This window comes from Eupeodes corollae, chromosome 2 (assembly GCF_945859685.1).
Source record: "Eupeodes corollae chromosome 2, idEupCoro1.1, whole genome shotgun sequence".
NCBI lineage: Eukaryota > Metazoa > Arthropoda > Insecta > Diptera > Syrphidae > Eupeodes > Eupeodes corollae.
The window spans coordinates 150,094,541-150,116,514 of NC_079148.1; the positions used below are offsets into that span (position 1 = coordinate 150,094,541).

At 34.9% G+C, this 21,974-nt stretch overlaps 1 protein-coding gene across 13 annotated transcripts in view; it reads right to left on the reverse strand.

The window, feature by feature from the left end:
• The window catches only part of LOC129947223 (supervillin), a 513,320-nt gene that overhangs the window by 54,265 nt on the left and 437,081 nt on the right, over positions 1-21,974 (reverse strand). For all 13 annotated transcript variants that reach the window (XM_056057695.1, XM_056057694.1, XM_056057692.1 and 10 more), the window contains 2 exons: positions 1,011-1,392; positions 689-844 (listed from right to left, as the gene is read on the reverse strand). In XM_056057695.1, coding sequence (XP_055913670.1) covers positions 689-844; positions 1,011-1,392 — 538 coding nt within the window. The remainder of the gene's footprint in view (positions 1-688; positions 845-1,010; positions 1,393-21,974) is intronic.

Sequence of the window (21,974 nt, forward strand, 5' to 3'; positions counted from 1 at the left end):
GAAAAAAAACATGTCCGGATAGATTTTTTGAAGGCGGAATTAATGCCACCAAATATCATTGGAAAAGTTCAATTGATCAGAATTTATCAACAATTAAAAGACTTATTATTTTTAATATCATCTTTCTAAATTTGGATTGAATACCAACCTTGATGAAATACCTCGTTATTGCACTTTGATAGTTTGGTTACTTTGACGTCCTTCTTTTATTTAAAAATTTATATTTTTGTTTATTTTATATCCATGAAGTTCTGTTGTGCGTGATACTGTCAAATATTCAATCAGGAGATATTTTTTCTTTGAACATAAACGTTTTTAGCAGAAAAATACTACGCAATTTTTAAATATCAAATCTCTGCATGTAAACCTCTAGAAATTATCCTAAAATAAGTGTTCTCTAATTTACAGAGGATAAACTATAACTAGCAAAACGAACGTTTTTGGGTCAAGGTAACGTTTTTGACATAAAGTTATCGATTGACAGATGAAAGTTCTTGTTCTAATTTCTGAATTAAAAGTTTGGGGCACAAATTTTCGGGATACCTAATGAAAGAGGTCACATAAAACAAAATTAAACTTAGCAAAACCATTTGACAGCTGTCAAGTTAACTTAAGTTCAGAATGACAAACACTGTCAAGTTCTTAATACCTTTCGGTAATTTTACTTAAAGTCTAAACAAACACTTACATTGACTAAATTCTCTCGTCTAATCTCATTAACTTCATCATGTTTTGATATACGCTTACGCCAATCGTCCTCTCCACTTTTTTGTAAAGCTGCCAATCGATCGGCAATCGAACCGGTCTTCGTTATTGTAATCGTCCTCTGATCTGGACCCATGACCTAAAACCAAAATAAAACACGACGCACGATTAGTTGATAATCTTCCATGACCAAGTTATAAAAAAGTTTTGTTTGAGTCTTCGAAAGGTGTTAGTTGCATACTAACTAACAACAGACTACTAACTATACATAATGTTGTAAGAGTCTCACTTTAAGTCTTACTAACCTGGGTTAAGCTGCGTTTTAAGCCGCCACGTAAGAAATCCGGTAAAGCTGATGGATTTTCCTGTTGAGCTTGTTTCTCTGCTGTGGCTGATGAGGGCTGTGATGGTGATGGTTGTTGTGTCTCTTGTTGCTTCTGCTGATATGATCTGCTATTGCTGCTGTATTCGGCTGCTTTCGGTTTCTCTAGAGCATCTTTTCCAGACGGTAGCGACGACGGCTTTAGACTTTGGCCGCCAGCAACATTGCGTAGCTTGACAAAACCACCACTTAACGCTGGTAATTGTTGCGGTCCTAGACCAGTGTACGATGCAGTTGTTGGATCTGATGATGGCGCGCCAGTTGGTGGCAAGGAAGAGTGGCTTTTACTTTTTGCGATGAGGTTTCTGAAAGAAGACAAAATGAAAATAAATGAAGACGCACATCGAAAGGCAAAGATCAAGAAGAGTCTTCTCTTCAATTTATTGAAATCATTCTTCCATAAGACTTTTATAGACTCGTATTCGCATTCGCGTACTCGAAGTCATCATCGTAGTCATTATTGTTGACTTTTGTGGTGCCATTTAATTTGCTTTCCCATGAGCCGCTCAACTCTATGCCACAAAAAGTCAACTAAACGTCAAACAAACGACCAAAATGACACAAACAAACGACGAAGACGAAGAGAACGACGACGCACGACGATGACAAGACAAGATGATAATAATAATGATGATGACAATGTCATGGTTGATGTGGTTAGATGCTTCAATTGCAACTCAAGACTCAACAGAGGATTTAATGTGAAGAAAGTTCCACTGAACGCCATCATGCGTGTGATGTGATGGAAAATCGTAAAGTAACCGGTCTTTACATTTGCAAAGACTGTCGATAAAGTTATATTCTCAAGCCATCAAGGCACTTAAACAAAATAATGCACTTTCAAGACCAATTGAGCGGTTATGATTGGACAACAAATAGTTGGTTAATTTTCTTAATGTGCTGCAGTTGCAGAAAAAACATGAAATGAAGAAAATGTAGCGTTAGTGTAAGAATTGAAAGAATGTTGCAATTTGCGGCAAAGGTAAAGTCTACGTTTGTTGATCATTTGACAGATCATCAATTTATGTTTATAAGGATAGTCAAGATTAGTAAAGCATCAAAGACTTGTTTTTTTTGAACGATGCGATGGATGAAGAAGAAAAAATCGAAAAAAGAAAACGTACCTGCTTTACAAAATTTTTACTGTCACATTTATTTAATGGCTAAGAAAAGCCACCGATATGATGTCAAGAAAGTGTCAAGAGAGAGAGTTTAGTTCATTAGATGGTTGTTGTTAAATGTCAAACCGAAATAAGAGAGATAGTGGATTAAAGTGCAAAATTAAAAGCCGTAAAGTTTTTTAGAAAGACTGACTGATATTAAAATAATCGAACCAGAGAGAATCGATTGGTAAGATTTCAGGCATTAAAACTTTTGTACTTAATGGGGTTTTTAATGGCGTTGCTTTAAATTAATGATTGACAGTTTTCAATTAAAAATTAATTGATTTTTTTAAAGCCTATAATACATTTTAGTAGCAGCTTAAACAAAATCGTTAGGCTCACTGAACACGTATCAATTAAGCTTAAGCACAATTTGTGTGAAACTGACGTTCGTTTCAATAAAAATAGATGTCGCTCCAAAAGGTGTTTGATGGACATATTTGTCTAAGTGACGTCTAAGTGACAGATTACAAACACCTTGTCGTGTCACATGGGTTTATTGTATCAATTGGTCAGTTTATATTTTGATGATCTCAGATTTTTGCTCTCAAAACCCAATTTTTATGATTCGAAGAAGAAAAAGAAGAAGAGAAATGAACAGCTTAGTTTTGAAAAGGATTTTAGGCGCATTGGAAGTTAAGATAATTGTAGTTCGTGGTTTGACAGTTGAAAATGCCGACTGTGTTGACATTTCTGTTTGTGGTTTGACAATTCATCGACTTTTCATTGCAATCTCTTGGGAGTTCTTAAAATTAATCGAATCCATCGTAATCGAAAATGTTTACGAATCCCGAAAAATTGTTTCATGAAATTTCGTTCGTAGTGAAAAATCTCATACAATTTTGCATTAGGAACGGATTTCATGACACAGTTTTTCGGGATTCGAAAAAATTTCCGATTACGATGGAATTCATGATAGGGCTGATTAAAAATATCATTTCGAATTTTTAGCAGGCGTCAATTGAAAGTATTAAGGGTCGATCAATCGCATTATTTTAGGTTAAAACTTTGATCAATTAATAATCGAAACTTTGAAAGACTTATTTAACAATTTCCTCAATAAATGTTGTCAGTGTCAGATTTATTACCTCCAATTTTCAATTTACTCAGAAACTAAACAATAAATTCAAAAAACAGTCTTCATAATAAGTTTAATATTCACAACCATCAAGGATTTCAATCCTTCTCCAGCTCACGTACTTCGAAAACAATATTAGATTTTTTGAATTAATTTTTGAATGAATTTTTTAATAAAATGCAAATCCGTAATTCGTTAAACTTTCCCATTTTCAAAATGACCAAACGTACCAATGCCAATGCAGAAAGTCACAGAAAAATAAGTAATAAAAGAAAAGAACTTTTATATTTTATGTACAATGTCTCTGTCATTAGAAATTAAGGCATGGTCACGATTTTTTGGTAGCGCAATTCAAAACTTTGAAAAAAATCAAAAGGTCATTGAGAAGAAGCCGTAGCCAGCCGTGCGATGGTGATGTTTGAGGATGATTATAAAGCATCTTCTATATGCTCGAAAGATCGCCTACATTACCGACGACGACGACGACGGAACGGGACGGATGAATGCACTTTTAATAGTGAATCCGTTGTCGGTCGGTCGGCAGGCGGCGGGCGTGAAACGCGATTGAGAGTCCGAGAGGCTCTTCTTCAATTTAATTCACTTCTGGTTGCCATTTGTATATAATATACAACGAGGAATGGATAGCTTGCAAAAAAAAAAAGACTGACAAACGACGACCAAAGACCAACGATAGACGTTAACGACGACGACGAACACGAAGGAAGGAAAGATTACCCTTTTATCTGGCATTTGAATGACTTTTATCCGCCATTGACTTTTTAAATCTCTGCCTCTGCGACTATGGGGAATAAAAGTTATAAATAGAAGTGGCTAAATTGAGCTGGTCACGTCTGGCACAAAAACGAAATAAACGAGAGGAGGACATTTGATGGGAATTGGAGAGAGTTTAAAAGTTGTTTTATATTTTTGTAGGTTTAATTTAATTGACACATCGAAGTGGGTTAAACTGCACAAAGTTCATTGAGCTGAGTTTTGATAGTGAAAAATACGGGCATGTTGTTCATTTTCTTTCCCAAAGGATTGTTGCAGAAATTTTGTAGCTATTTGACAAACTGTTTGCTGACATTTCCGTTCAGTAAGGTTTGGTAAGTCACCATGAATCGTTTTATAGCAGAAAAATTCTTCTCAATTGTGGAAATTTACTATGAAACAGAAATAAAACTGTTAGCGAGTATCGCACTTCGTCTATTTTATGGCATTTGGTGATGTAGCTTGTAGTACACGTAGCGTGATGGTAAGTGCGTAGGACTATAGTGCTAGAAGTTTTGGGTTCAATCCTTGTTTGGGCCTCTTAAAGTTTTTTTTTTCACGGGTGCTGACTGTTGGTCCCTTCCAATTCTGAAATAACTCGCACTTAAAAAGGATTAGGAGTTGTAAGTCACTAGGCTACAGTTCTCTACGGACCATTCGTGCCAGTTTGTCGATTTTACTGAATTTTTTACAAAGTATTATGACAACATTTTTTGTAAGATAAAATAAGTTTGCATTCAATTTCATTACTTATTGGCAAAATATTCAACTAGAAAATAGATTCCTGCTAATTTTTAATAGTAATTGTTTGTAAAAAAAAACTCAGACTTCGATTTTTTTTTTTAATTCTAGATGTCAAAAACGTTATTCTATTATTTTGGAGGTAATATCTTTTTTTCCTACCTGAGCAACCATTTAAAAGATCCTTTGTAAATATATCCAAGTGTAAGGAAACTCTTTAAGTAATAAAGCCTGCGGATTTCTTGTAAGATTGAGCACACTATATACGAGTATATAATTTAAGCAAAGCATTTCAGTCCTTGCTTTAAAGATAACACTCATTTGATTAAGAGAGAGTTTTTCGTAAACTAATTTCGAATAAAAAATGTGTGGTTTAATTCTTTATAAAAGGTGATTTTTTTGAGGTTAGGATTTTCATGCATTAGTATTTAACAGATCACGCGGGATTCCAGACATGGTGTCAAAGAGAAAGATGCTCAGTATGCTTTGACATTTCATCATGAATAGACTTACTAACGAGCAACGCTTGCAAATAATTGAATTTTATTACCAAAATCAGTGTTCGGTTCGAAATGTGTTTCGCGCTTTACGTCCGATTTTTGGTCTACATAATCGACCAAGTGAGCAAACAATTAATGCGATTGTGACCAAGTTTCGCACTCAGTTTACTTTATTGGACATTAAACCAACCACACAAATGCGTACAGTGCGTACAGAAGAGAATATTGCGTCTGTTTCTGAGAGTGTTGCTGAAGACCGTGAAATGTCGATTCGTCGCCGTTCGCAGCTATTGGGTTTGTGTTATTCGACCACATGGAAGATTTTACGCAAAGATCTTGGTGTAAAACCGTATAAAATACAGCTCGTGCAAGAACTGAAGCCGAACGATCTGCCACAACGTCGAATTTTCAGTGAATGGGCCCTAGAAAAGTTGGCAGAAAATCCGCTTTTTTATCGACAAATTTTGTTCAGCGATGAGGTTCATTTCTGGTTGAATGGGTACGTAAATAAGCAAAATTGCCGCATTTGGAGTGAAGAGCAACCAGAAGCCGTTCAAGAACTGCCCATGCATCCCGAAAAATGCACTGTTTGGTGTGGTTTGTACGCTGGTGGAATCATTGGACCGTATTTTTTCAAAGATGCTGTTGGACGCAACGTTACGGTGAATGGCGATCGCTATCGTTCAATGCTAACAAACTTTTTGTTGCCAAAAATGGAAGAACTGAACTTGGTTGACATGTGGTTTCAACAAGATGGCGCTACATGCCACACAGCTCGCGATTCTATGGCCATTTTGAGGGAAAACTTCGGAGAACAATCATCTCAAGGAATGAATCGGTAAGTTGGCCACCAAGATCATGCGATTTGACGCCTTTAGACTATTTTTTGTGGGGCTACGTCAAGTCTAAAGTCTACACAAATAAGCCAGCAACTATTCCAGCTTTGGAAGACAACATTTCCGAAGAAATTCGGGCTATTCCGGCCGAAATGCTCGAAAAAGTTACCCAAAATTGGACTTTCCGAATGGACCCCCTAAGACGCAGCCGCGGTCAACATTTAAATGAAATTTTCTTCAAAAAGTAAATGTCATGGACCAATCTAACGTTTCAAATAAAAAATCGATGAGATTTTGCAAATTTTATGCGTTTTTTTTTTTTTAAAAGTTCTCAAGCTCTTAAAAAATCACCGTTTATGTAAGCCTAGTTGTCGAAGTTCGCACTCTATTCAGACATTGCCAAAACGGGAAATCATCTATTTTAGCTGTACAGCTGAACAATAAATCCTGCTAATTGGTATGGGCTGTATTATTGAGGTCGAAGTCTTCGCTGTATCTAAAAGCTAGATCATTCCATTCTTTGAAAGGCGATATTTGACGTCTAAGTGCATATTTTAATATCTGTTTTTGATGATTTAAGTCAGGCCTTTTTATAACTTTTATTATGTAATCAGAATTCGATTTTAGATTCTTTTTAAATACTTGTGGCACACCGGTGTTAAGTTATCCAGGTTAAAGGTGCGCTTGAAAAATAAGCGTTGAATTGGTTCAAACTCTTATAAGTTTTGATAGACAAACACTTGATTTGCACAGGCATGTTTTAATGGTTGCAACAAAATTTAGCAGTTGCATTTACATACTTGTTGCAGAAGAAATTACTCCACATAAGATTTACTGCCGTTTTGGCTGCAGTGCATTTTGTTTTACCTGTGTGCAAAAATCAAGGTTACGAGTTATCAAGAAATCTAAGTATTCAAACTATTTGACTAGTTCCCTTGGCTCACGTTCTAAAAACCATTTCTTTTGAGAAGTTGTTCTTTGATGGGTATTTTCAAAAACCATGATTTTCGACTTTGCAACATTTATACTTAAATCCCACAAATCATAAAAGCGCTTGAGCTTGTTTATTTGTAACTGCAAAGCTATGGGATTATCAGCTAATAGTATAATTTCATCCACGTACAGGAGCATTTTTATTAATGTTTCACCAACCTTAAAACCACCAGGGAAATTTTTGGATACGTCATCAATATATAGTGAAACATTAGTGGACTTAATCCACAACCTTGTGGAACACCAGCACTTGTATTGAAGAAATTTAACATTCTACTTCCATTCCATACAGAAGCAGAGGTACCGGTTATAAGAAGCTTACATAAGTTGAGAAATGTTGTTAATAAGCCTAGGGTGAAAATTTTAGGAATAAAGAAGCCGATCGAAAACCGGCTTGGAAAATACTAAGTAGTTGACGCTCTTCAACTCATTTCGTCAACCTATGGTATAGAAGATGAGTGAATATTTTCCGAAGGCACGGTAAAATCGATATGCCCCTGTACCAATTTAGTATCACGTCACATAATTTAATTGAAGACGCTAGGGTTCTTGGTCCGAGAGCTATTTGGGCCAACTACATTTTTTTACTTTTTTTTTTCAAAGTTGGTTTGTTAAAAAAAACCACTCAATTTTTGTGAAAATCTTTTCTGCAACTTTTGATCTTAAAAATCATAATTTTAAATCGATAACACTGCGAGTTCTTGAGGTATAGAAGACCAAAAATATTATTCCGAACGAAATGTCTCTAAAAACCTTTGATTAAGATTCTAGAGACCTTGAAACGTAAAGAAATGTCAACATTTTTCATTCGACAAATAGGACCGATAATAAAACCTTTTTATGGGAAGTTAAAAACAGATTTAAAACTTTTTCAAGCTCTTTACAAAAACACCCGATACCCGATGAATTTTTAGTAAATTTTTAACTATTTTTTTAGTCTGGATTTAGATGACCCGATTTGATTCGCTCATAAATGTTTTAATTCCACTCGATTAATGCTCTGACTTTTTCATCCGGTCCTGACATGCAGTTTGGTTTTCGGAAAAAAACACTCGACGCTGCATCCTTTAATGAAGTTTGAACCCGACATCACCACAGCTCTTAATAGCCATTGTGTCACCGTTGGATGGCTTCTGGAACTTGAAAAAGCATTTGATAGCGTATGGATTGAAGACCTTATTCATAAACTTCACATGCTGGGTTTTCCAATCGCACTAATAAGTATATTTTTTCCTTTTTCTCTTTCAGAAAATCGTATGTACAATTGGAGAAATGCTCATCGTCAATGAGGGACACCAAGGCTGGAGTTGCCCAATGATCGAAGCTCGGCCCGTTTCTATACAGCATCCTGACATCTGCTCAACCAAACTCCGTCAACTGTGAGAACCTTCTATGCGTGGATGATTCCTTGAGCTACTGCTCCTCAATGTGACCATATATAGCCGTGAAGAAAGTAGAAGCACACATCCACCGTCCCTTTGATTCTTACCATAAATGGGGTATTAAAATCAACGCAGCAAAGTCGGAACTCATCTGCTCCAGAAGGCCGTCAACTCTCGTCCATAGAGGATCTTAAAAAGCGCAGAAACTTGAAGTTGAAACTCTCGGATGGATCGCCACTTTCAGACAAGAGGACAGTCCAGTACCTGGGAGTTTATTTCCACGAGCTGACAGCAGACAGTTCTTAGGAAAGCTGGCTGGGCCTTTCATCGTGTACATCCATTGATGAAGAAGAACAATGGACTAAGTCAACAGACCAAGATCCTGCTGTACAAACAACTGCTGACACCAGTCATTGGATACAGCTTTCCCGTTTGGTACACCATCTCCAAAACCACCATAAAGCAGCTAAAAGCCTTCGAAAGAAAGTTCCTAAGAATCTGCACTGGGCTTGTCTTTAACAGGGAGCGTCAGAAATACTTCAAAAACGACAGAATTTATTCTGAAGCAAGAATAAATACATTGGACAACTACCTACTACTCTTGTCTGAAAAGCTAGTAGGTAAATCATCAAACCAGCCGAACCAACTAATAATGTGGATGACAATCCAACAGCGATTGCCAGAGCCTAGGTACCTTAGCGTCATGGACATTATGAATGATACCATAATTCAAGACAACAACGAAGATGCCGTTGCATTCTACGCTGACCCAATGTCACCCCACCGACACGTGGCTAAACATCCCAACAACCCTCTTACTAATCAACAAATCCAAGAAATGAAAATCGGGAAGAAACACCCCGAGAATAACCAAGTCAACCGACTTTTCTTTTTAGAACACAACAATATTCAAATTTAAGCTTAAGCCAATATATAAAGTTAGGCCCCCTATGTGCCAAAAATCTATTTTATTCTAAGACAATGTATCTATTTAATCTTAGGACTATCCAATTGTATATATAAAAGTTCAATAAAAAAATCTTGAATCTTGAAGTCTTGATTTTTTCATCCGGCAAATATTTCACAAGTAAAGTATCACTTCGAAAAAGAAACAAGATTTCGGATAGCCTTCAAAAAATGTATGAAGGTCTTAAACAGAGATAAATTATTGCTTATAGAAGGAAATTCGTCAAATTTTTAAAGTTTACGGTAGGGAAAAAGTAAAATTAGTTTTTGAACATGAAATTAACGATAAAGCTGTGTATGAGCAACATTTTGACGTTTCTCTATAAGGTCTCTAGAATTCAAATCCATAATTTTTAAGGAGATGTCTGTTCATGCGTGTGCACGAACGTTCTTACGTTCCTATACGTCTGTACGTTTTAAAGTACTTTTTTTGTAGGCAATATTTCAAGAACCGGCAATTAAATAAATTTTTTTCAACAGATAATACGACTTTCAAAAACAACAAACAGTTGTTTTTTGTTTACTAAAGCGATTTAAAAAACCTAAAAATTTAGTTTACTCTAAAAACTCACAGGCCGATAACGCTATGGACGTCATAAGTGAAATATACAAAAAACATTTCCAAAGAAAAATTAAGTTTTACCATCTGGTTTAATTATTGAAAAAAAATACTACTAAAATAGATTTTCGACTTGAATATCTTGAGAACTAATAAATAACTCCGCCTTAAACTTACTTTATTGTATAAAAAATGTTATGATCATTATCAAACATCAATCAATCGTCAGTTTTGTTTTACAAAAACAAAAACTTTCAAAAATATTACGTAAAATTTTTAATTTAATGTTCTATTTAAATATCTTGAAAAAACATAAAAGTAATGAAGTATCCATTCTGCGGTTGAAATTTGACATCTGTCAAACTAAACCAATTCTGTTTGTCAGTGTAAAGTCTGACATTTACGAAAATGGTTTCCTTAACTATGTCACAACTCATTCAAATTGTTAGAACTTACTACAAAGATGTTAATTTTGCCACATATCGTGCTTTAAGAGAAGATTATGGCTTACAACTACGCAGCAATTGGCAAAATAGTGAATAAATTCGAAGAGACTGGATTAGTTACAGATATTGTAAGGCCTGTATATCATCGTTTCGCTCGTATAACTAAAAAGAGGCTGGGATGCGACCCACACTGATAACTTCCCATGCCGTCTGTCGATTAGTCTTGCTTAAAACGATTTTTATGAAAAAACGGACTGTTGGATTTTTATAAATTTTTACCAAGTCTTTGTACTGTTTTTTTTTTTGTAAAAAAAACTGTCAATTCGATTTCTTTTTCTATTTTATCGAATGTTGAAAACAATATTTCTTATAAGATAAAACTAGTTTGAAGCCAATATTTCAAATTTTTGGAAAGATATTTGAGTCGAAAATCAATTTTTACCGACTTTTGTTAATTTTTTTTGTTTTTTTAATTTTTTGTACAAAAACTATCAATACGATTTTTTTCAAAATGTTACTGAATGTTAGCAACAATATTTTTTTGAAAGATAAAAGTAGTTTAAAGCCAATATCCACAATTTTTAAAAGATATTTGAGTCGAAAATCAATTTTTACCAACTTTTATACATTTTTTTTCGGTTTTTAATTTTTTGTAAAAAAAACTGTCAAATCGAATTTTTTTCAAAATTTTACTGAATGTTGACAACAATATTTTTTTTAAAAGATAAAATTATCTTAACGCCAATATCTCAAAGTTCTGAAAAGATATTTGAGTCGAAAATCAATTTTTATCAACTTTTATTAATTTTTTTTAGGTTTTTATTTTTTGTAAAAAAAACTCTCAATTCGACAATTTTTCTTATAAGGTTAAATAAGTCTAAATTTCAAGTTTTGGAAAAGATATTTGAATCGATATTCAATTTTTACCAACTTAGAGTAATGTTTTTTTTTAGATTTTTATTTTTTATAAAAAAACTGTCAATTCGATTTTTCCCAAAATTTTATCAGATGTCAAAAACATTATTCTTCGTTGCACAAAATTGTTTTGGAGATGAAATCATATTTTAGTCGTAAAATTTTGGAAGTGACAATTTTTTTTTTCAGTTTTTTTTTGATTTATAAAAAAACCGTTAAATGGATTTTTTTCAAAAAAAAACTTCTTTAAAATTACGTTACAATATATTATATAAAATTTAATTCAAGTCTCTAGCGTTTTTGGTTCGTAAGATATTTAGGGTTTACCAAAATTTTCACCTTTTTTTCAAACTGCTAGGGTAAAAAAACCACAAACGCAATTCTCTTGAGAGCCCTTTCTGCATCTTTCTGCCTTATTATCTGTATACAAAATTTATTTGAAATTGATATCTCTTCTGGTTCTTGAGCTATGGACAACGAAAAAAACGTCGCGAACGTACGTACACACGCACGCACAGACATCTTTCTAAAAATCTTTTATTTCGACTCTAGGGACCTTGAAACGTCGAGAAATGTCAAAATTTTCAATTTGACAAATCGAAGTTAAAAATATCGCTGCTGCGAGTGAAAGTGTTGCCTAAGACCCGAATGTGTCGATTTCTCGTCGTTCTCAGGAATTAGAACGTCGAGTCGCAGTCGTAGATACGTCGAATGAGTGCTTGAAAAACAGGCGCTGGACGGCGATTTTTCGAACAAAATTTTCTTCAGCGAGGACGCACATTTCTCACATGGTTAATATGTTAATACACAATATTGTCGTACTTGGGGTTCTGAGAATCATCAAGTAATTAAAGAGAGGCCATAACATCCACAAAAACTCACTGTTTGGTGCGCTTTTTGGTCCGGAGATGTGATTGGAGTATTGACCCCTACTTCTTTGAAAACAACAATGGAACTACTGTCACTCATATGAAAACCGACTTTTTTTTTGCCTGCTATTGGAGAATTCGACTTGGAGAATATGTAGTTTTGACAAGACGGTGCAACATGCGACACAACTCGATCGAATATTGTTTTATTGCAAGAAACATTTATTGGCCGCGTGATTTCTCGTCGTGGCGATATCAACTGGCCACGAAGATCATACAATTTGACACTGCTGGAATTTTGTTTGTGGGGCTACGCGAAAGACCGTGTTTATGCAGGTAAACTTTTAACTCTTGAGCACTTAAAAACCAACATTCTTGAAGTTATGACTGAGATACTGCTCAATATGTGTCAAAAAGTGGTCGAAAATACCTGGCCATTAAAATGATGTAGTGTTTCACACATAATGTCAAGGTTAATATTTTATTTGTGTTTAATTAACGTTTACTTTTGAGAACGCAAAATGGAAAATCCCGTACTAACAAAATATTGTTATTAATTTTATTTCAAACCTAAACAAAATCAATTACTAATTTGTTTAGAAGAAAACTAACTGTTACCAAGATTGTTACACAAAATAACGTTTCTAATATCTCGACAAAAACCAGCTTAAACTTCAATTTTATAAATAACATACTTTTAAAATTTCCTCTAAACTTAAATTATATTTATTGCAAAAATATTCAACTACTTTAAAGAAAAACAATGAGAAGCTATCAATGCTAGCCGTTTCCCATTCCCAGACACTTTTTTAGAATTGAATTGTGAAGAGAGGTGCTTACATTCAACTTTTAATCGATTACGTCGTTTTTGTAGCTTACACAACACGAGCTCTCTGTGAAACTTCTATTATTTATTTAGAAAAATAAAATTCTAAAAATAATTGCATACACGCACAACACACACTTCAAAGGTTTAAATTGAACTAGTTTTCAAAAAAATAAAACAAAATTCTAAAACTTATTACCGTTTCCACTTCAACTTCATGTTTCAAAAAAAAAAAAATACAACAGGTAGAACATGAGTCCTTGCACATAAATGTATCTACATACAAAGTTGCACAGTGAGTACACCTTTATGACTCTTTTGCTTGCAAATATAACAACCACACCAAAGACTTACCTACCTACCACAAAAAAAGAAACAAAAAAAGTCGGGATTCGGGACTTTTAGCCACAACCTCTACCTCTTTTTTGAATGAAACCTTTTTTTCGGGGAAGTTTGTTGTGTTTTTGTTTATGAAAGTAGGTAAAACCATCAGAACCACTATTCAAATGGAAAAAAATAAACGCAGTGAATTTGAAATATTATCCTTTTTCCATTTAAAAAAAAAATGAAACAACATGCACAATCCTTCGCACATAAGACCATAGAAATGAGGAGAACAGAAAACAGTACAGTGAGTGAATGAGTTCATTGTAGAGAGCACTTAATTAGGAGAAATATAATTTCGTGCTCGACAACAGGTAAAATAAAAAAGGATGTGATGATGCATTTTATGCCTTAAGGGGATTTTAACTCACCACTTGTCTGGCATATACTCGTACATACTTTAACTGTACAGTGTCTGGAATATCCTGGATTTTTCATTTATTATCATATTCAACTGAAGTTAAAATTGGAGTTGGAGTTGAGTTTATGTACTCGAATCTATTCATATGCGAATTATAAAGTTTGCATTGTAAAGTACACCCATGACGTTAATGCGAAGCAAGCATCAGACTAAAGTATCCTTTGTGATGCTTTGAAAAAAAAAAACAGGTCTGTTCCCAGTCACTAGGTCAAAAGTTTCTTCTAGTACATATTGAATGAACCTACATGATGGTATAGAAGGAACCTACTCTTATATTTACAAGGATCAAAAGCTAACTCCATGGAAAATATGAGAGCAAATTGATTCTCAACTCTTGGGTAGGGATTGTGAAGAGGGATCATAATGAGAGATTATATATGGATTTCAAAATACTCGTTTTTATTATGATTATGATGACGATGATGTTGAAATTTAATGTTTGAAAGGAGTTTGAAAAAGGAGTTTGAAAATGTTAACTCCGTAAATTGTTCAAATAATGCATATTTATGTATCTTTTAAGGACGAATGTATGTTTATATCATTAAAGGATATTTGTGGCAATTGTGAAGAACCAGGTTACTCGAGTTACTAGGAAAATGAGTTAGGATTAATAATAGAAAAGTTAAGTTAACTGCGTCGAAATCATTTTGCTTTAAAAAATGTACTTCAAGAACAGTAAACAATCAACTTAGGGTTTACGATAAATTAATGAAATGCTGAATCTGCTTTAGAAAAAAGGAGATGCTCTTTAGTTTACTATTTTCTAGTAAATAGTTACTTTCTTAAGGTGGCGCTGCGATGTGGGGCGGTCCTGGGCCTCAAACAACATGCGTCTCCAGCCAGCTCGGTCACTAGTTAGCTGTCTCCAGTTTCGCACCCCAAGTTGGTTGAGGTCTACACCCACCTGCGTGAGCCACCCGATTCGAACCCGATTTCTTTAACAGGGTCTAGGCCTCATCGCCATAAATGAGAACCGGGATGATGAGTGTCTTATAAATAAGGATTTCAGATGCTCGAGAGAGGACTTTACTTTTCAATTGCCTTTTAAGTCGAAAGAAGCAGCGAATTGCAAGAGTTATTCTTCGTTTGATTTCAGGCAGCATAGGACTTCTTAAGAGGTTATTAGAGGCTCGATCGAAAAAGGACATAGCAGTCTCTTGCGATTGTAGCCGTCTTACGTCGAATATTCCCATAGTACTTTCTTGTTTTGGCTTGGGTCGGGTTAGTTATGGCCATACCTTGGCTGCCAGGGGACTGCTCATTTGTGTTGTCCAAGAGTTCGAAGAATATGTCTTTGGTGCCTTTATCCTTCTCCTCTGTTGGGGCATGCGCGCATATTAGGCTTATGTTGGCGAATTTAGCCTTGACGCGCTAGCACACACTGTTGAAACTAAACATTTTTTGTTCTCGGTAGATATATATCGCAGTTTCTTAGTTTGCGTTTGCCCGGTCCATCCAATCGCACTTCTTGGAGGGCGGTAATATCTGCCTTGCAATAGTTTGGGGTTCCGCTAACTGTTCGGATGCCCGTGTTCTCTTAAGGGATCTAACATTCCACGTACAGATCTGGAGTTCGATGTCCTTATTTCGTTTGAGGGGGTTTTCAACGTTAAATCCGTCCGTATCCGAGGCATGTTAGTGCTTGACAACAAGGATATATGTACGATAATTTAGTATAACTCCAAGGGTGGGGAGTATAGCCGATGAAACAAAATTCCCAACAAGGTTGTTTTGAATAGTTCGTTAATTAGCGTCTTCAAATGTGGGCCCTTTGTGGTTTCTATTTGTAACACTGGGTCAAAAAATTACATTTTTCAGTAGATTTTTTGATGGCTTTAGTCCACTTTTATAGCGTAAGGTTTTTGAGATATTCCCTTTAAAATTAGAAAAAAAAATTACAAAAACGTTTAAAAATTAACTTTTTGTTCTGATAACGAATCAGTTTTCCAAAGAAGGATATCACATCAAATCTTTGAAAATATTAAAAAATATAGAAATCAAATCAAAAATGAATCAAAGCTCGGACTCAAAATCACAACAAAAAATTATCTTTAAAACGTAATTCATTCAAAACCATGAAAGCATTAGACTCAAGGTTTTTCAAAATACCATATCCAGTTAAATTAATACCATTAGTCATCTCATAACTAATGAGAAGTTAAGTGAGAAACTAAAATGATTTAAACTGTATCTAAGAAAATCGTCAAAAATGTCTTTGTTATGAAATATGTTTGCTTTAATCTTAGCTTAAAAAATAGAAAATAAATGGTTTTAAAAAAATTATTAAAGATTTATATTTCAAAAAGTTAACTTAACTTAGAATTCGGGATAACTACATTCTTTAGTGAGTTATTATTTTTTTCTTTTGTATGCGCCAAAACTTAATTTTGTTATTTACCTCTTATTCCGCCAGGACCAATACCATTTTTATTTGTCAGTTTTAGCAATGTCGGTATTTCTTCGATTGCGAAAATTATTTTAAAAAAAAATTTTGTAAAAAAAATTTACTACAAATTGACACATACTGATAACTTTAATGCACATGAAACTAGAACGTGATCTTCTAGACGGGTTTGGACGAAAACTGGATGTACGGTAAAAACATTCTTTCTAAATTCTGTTTGGTAAAAATTCTATATTTCAGAATGCTGTGAATAATTAGGTCCGTAAAGCTGAAAACACCGCAATCGAATTTCGAAATTCTAATGATAAGGTGATTAAGGGCTGTTTTTGTGCTAATTTAGTGATCTAATCCCGACTTGATTCAAAAACCTCTTCCCCCTCAAACTTGTGGTGTTCTCAGCTTGACGTCAAGCTGGAAACACCACACCTTTTAATTCATAATTTCAAAAAACGGATGATAAGGTAATTTAGGGATCTTTTTGGGCTCCTAAGTTAGTGACACCCAAATTGGTATCCCCTAAATTGAGTCGCTGATGATGGGGTTATTAATTGCTATTTTTGTGCTCCTTAGTTCGCGGAACTCTAAATTGTTTTTTTAAGCCCCTATCCCCAAACTAAAGTCGTAAAGCTAAAACTTTTGGAGACTTTTTCAACCAAACACAATTTTGAAAATCTAATGATGGGGTAATTTAGGGCTGATTTTATGCAAGTTAAGTAGTCTAATCCTATTCAACAAATCAGATCAAGAATTTCTTTTTTGAAATCAAAGGAACCTTTATCGGAATTCGAAATTAATCTACTCAAATTTGAATTTACGCATATTGAGAATTAATATTGGATATTCGAAAATTCAAATTTGATTAGTTAAATTTTGAATTCCGATGAAGGTTACTTTCATTTCAAAAAAGAAACTCTTGATAGATAGAAAGTCTCCAAAAATTTCAACTTTGTGACGTGATAAAGGGAGTAAGAGCTTGAGATATCAAATTGGATTTTAATAACTTAAGAGCGTAAAAAGAGCCCTAAATTCCCTTATCATCAGTTTATTGAAATTATGAGTTTTAAGGTGTGGTGTTTCCAGCTTAGCGTCAAACTGTTTGAGGGGGAAGGCTTTTTTGAAGCAAGTCGGGATTAGAGCACTAAAATAGCATGAAAAGAGCCCTAAATATCTGCATCATTAGAATTTAGAAATTCGATTGTGGTGTTTCTAGCTTTAAGGACCTTAAATAATTGTAAAAAGAAAAATAGTGTGATTTTTCTTTTTAGCTTATTTACAGTATTTTGAAGTACACGCTTTTTAAATCAAAAAATGTTTTTTAGAATAAGGTATCACGCATTTTTCAGTTTCACTAATTTGCAAATAATTTTAAGACAATAAGTATTAATTTTCTTCCAATACTTGTGAATTGTGCGTGTTCTTAAAAAGTTGGAAAAAACTGAAGTCTTTAAACTTAAGATAGCTGAGCAATGCAGAGTTTGAGTAACAAATGTCACAAAAGAATGAGTATTTTTAAAAAGAAATCAATTGATGTTCACTTAATTGTAATGAGAGAAATATTCTACTGATAAATTTTGGAATTGTATTTCATCAAAATGCCCTTAAACACGCTTCAGCTTCGCCTTACGTTTACGAGTTCAGCCATAGGAATTCAATGCATGCTTTCACAATGAAGCTTTGACCTCACGTTTTCTTTAACACTCTTAAGGAAAAAGATTTAGTTCAAATTTGCTGAACATTTGCTTTGTCTGACAGCTCAACAGCTATAAGCAACAAACAAAATACATTTGCATTTGGAGAGATAACCATTGTGTATTAGAAAAGTTGAAAGGTAAGTAATTAAAATATTGAAAAGGTTTTATTTTTGTAGAACAGAAAAAGAGATTCGTCGAACATCTCATAGATTGAAGAACTCCGTATTAAGTTCCCGAACCCACCAACGTTTCTCAATCGGAGCTTCTTCTTCCTCAATGATGTAAACATACCCACGATATACTCTGTAAGCTAATTTAGCGATAAATTCAATTTTTTCGATTTAAATATTCATATCAAAAAAAATCAAAACAAACTTTCTGCTAAAGACAGAGGTGTCATTTTAGAAATGGCATATTAGAAATGTCATATAAGATAAGTCATTCAGAGCAACCTCAAAGCAGGTCCCCCTTAACGCAGACGAAGCTGAAACGTGTTTGTGTTTAAAGTCTTAAATCAAGTACGGAGCATTGCCATGCACTGCATCTTTTATGTTGCCTCAAAGAAAAAAGTTTTAGAGCTCTAAACCCCAATAATTCGGTGGCTAATTGTGATCACATCTTCAAAATATAATTCTTCTTACCTCAGGAAAATCTTATTGTGTCACACACATTAATACTTGTGAAGCGTACATATATCGTTCGACTTTTAGTATTGGCGTAATTATTTACTTGTCAACTGTCAAAAGATGACAGCTTCAAAAGTGACACTTCTCTTAATAGCGGAAAAAAGAGCTGAAATGTCACTTGCCACCGTAACACAAAAAAAAACTAACTATTCATATTAAAAGATTTATCAAACAAGTTATTGAGGTTCGAGTTAAAAAAGCCTTAGAATTCGAGGTAACACCAATTTTCACTTTAAAATCATTATTAATTTTTGTATACATTTTTAACACTCCAAGATGTTTTTTAAATTTAATTTAAAGTAAACAGAAATATTTCAGACACTGTTTTTAATTTTTAAAACTGAACGAACTTTGTTTCTAAAAGTCAAGTGCAATATGTCAAGTTGTCATTTAAAGTAGCTCTAGGCATTTAAAATGAGGCGTGACATTAAACATTTTCACTTCACTGCCTCATATTATTTTGTTTGACTAACTGTATTCATTCATTATTCTGTTTTTTACACTTTGATCTAAATAAGTCAGACAAAACAAAGATTGATATATGTAAGTTTACCTTAAAAATCCCATAATGAATAAATCAACTTTCCTCAAAACACAAACAAAAATTCTTTACACCAGTGTTATTATTTATAAAAGGTATGGAATTGATATCCATCCATTAGTCGAGCTCATGAGTCTGTAAATTCTTTTATGCTACTGGAAACAATTAAAAGTAAAAGTATTATATCCACAAAACAAACGCAACGAATATGGCCAAGCCTTCAAAGCTTGTAGCTCTGACGTAATAAAATATTATACGCAACCCAATGACATATTAAACTAATGACCTGTCAAACAATGACAACTTTCCATTTTTTTTTCTCGCTTCCTCTTCATAAAATGTCTGTTTGTTTGATCTTTTTTTTTTAACCAGGAACAAAAGTTGAACTTACGTCATTATAAAGAATTACTGACCCGCTTAACTATAAATTGATGCGAGCAAAACAATACAATGAACACACCTTTTTCTGGCCAAAAGGTCATCGCATAGAATCGAATCAGACTGCTGACATCCGGCAAACGCCAATCACACACCGCATCGCATATTCCATCTAAACTTTTAATTCAATTGTCTTGAAATTTAAACAAGCCCAGATATCATATAATCGCTTAAAGTTCAATTAGTTGATAGTGAGCATCATCAAATCAAAAGCGTGATTCGCGTGCTTCAGTGTGATAATTTAATTTAAAAACAAAAAAAAAATCACAATCTGTTGTGTGTGGACGGTTGGAAAGGCGAGGCGAGGCGAGGCAAAGCATTGTTGGTCTAGGAAAGAAAAAACAAAACACGCAAATCAACACAACTTGCCACGCGACTGCGACGCCAACGAACGGAGGAGATTTTTCTTTTAAATTATGACTTTGTGGGACTTAAGTGGATTTTATCGAAACGGCGTTAATAGGTACTTTCTTCCGCATGGATGAGTTTGACATTTGACATTTCCCTATTTCGATAGGAATGCTTTAATGACCTATTGACATAAGTAGCTTTGTTTTTGAAGTATTGATGGTTTTCCATTGGACTGTTTTAAGGTGACTAATTTTGACGTCTCGTAATTGTATCTCCTTCCTACTTGACAGTTAAAATTAGAACGGAAAATAAGGCAGACATTTTAAAATAAATATTTTGCAATAAACTTAATTGTAATCAAAGTTTAAGTTGTATTTTTGTGTTCGGTAAAATATTCATATCTTAGGGTTAAGCAAAGTGCGATGGTTGACAAATACAAGTCACCCACACGTAACACTGTACTGCTCTTCTCTGGTCGCGATCCAGGAAACGCTCAAGAAGCTGGAGTTGGGTTACTTATTTCGTGGGAGCCCCTTGGGAAAGGCTTATCAAAGCTAGGTCCAGAGAAGAGTAGCATCCGTCACCATTATACAGCGTTACGCACCGACGAAGCTCGCATCTGATGAAGAAAAAGAATGCTTTTATAATCAACTAGGATCCGCCTACAACACACTCCCCGCGGAGATATTATTATGGTTACGGAAGACCTCAATGCTAATGTTGGCAGTAATAACAACGGACTAAGGCATGCGATCGGTGTTCACGGAGTCGGCAATTGCAAGGATAATGGTGAGAGGTGACTTCTGCAACGTCATAGCCTTGTGATTGGTGGCACTATGTTTGAACACAAACTCTGTTATAAAATAAGCTGGGTGTCAACGGTCAGGCAAGCGTCTTCCAACCAAATCGACCACTTAGCGATTAGTCGATGCTTTAGGAGCAGTCTCTTGGATGTACGAAACAGAAGAAGCGCCGATATGGGACTTGTCCGTGACCACCACTGAATGATAGCTACCCTAAGATAAGATAACACGAGCCCCCAAATTCAACATCGCCAGACTAAGAGACCCCAAGACCCGTCAACTATTTAGGGACCACCTGTCACACGAAATGAGAACAATCAGCAGCGCAGTACTTGATGACATTGAACACCATTGGAATGCTGTGAAAAATGTTTTCATGCGAGGTGCTGACGAATACCCGGTCGGAAAGAAGGAAGCAACAACATTTGGCTTTCAGAAGAATCTTGGGCAAGGATCAACGAACACAAACAGTTAAGGGCTCGAATAACTGAAGCACAAGGGGACGAAAGAAACGAGCTGGAGTCCTCGTACTGCATGAAAAAGAGAGAGGTTCAACGCAGTGTGCACCGCGACAAGCGTAACTACATCAACTCATTGGCGCAAGAAGCAGAAGGTGCTGAATAACCAAAGAGCTGACCGGTGCACTCAGCTGAAAGCAACACATTGTGAAAGAAGTAAACGGTACTGTGATAAGTTCGCTGGATGAGCATGTCAGAAGGTGGAAATAACACTTTTCCTAGGTTTTAAACCAAGAGTTTACAAACAACGTGCAGCCGATACCTTCTGAAGCACCTGAAGAAACTAATCCCCGAATCCGCACCGCACCGCCCAGTAAAGATAAGATCGTTTCCACAATCAAAGCACTTAAGAACAACAAGCGGTAGGACTTGATGGAATGTCCGCATAGTTTTTGCAAGCAGCGCCAACGTCATCAAGCACGCTGCTTCATCCGCTATTAAAAAGAGCCTGGACCACCGAAAGCTTCCACCATGAGTAGAAAAAGGGAATTATCGTTAAGCTCCCAAAAAAAGTAGATTTTACAAAGTGCGACTACTGGAGAGGAATTTGCGTTCTACCTGCCGCTGCCAAAAAGGTAGCAAAAGTCATACTGGAACGCATCAGA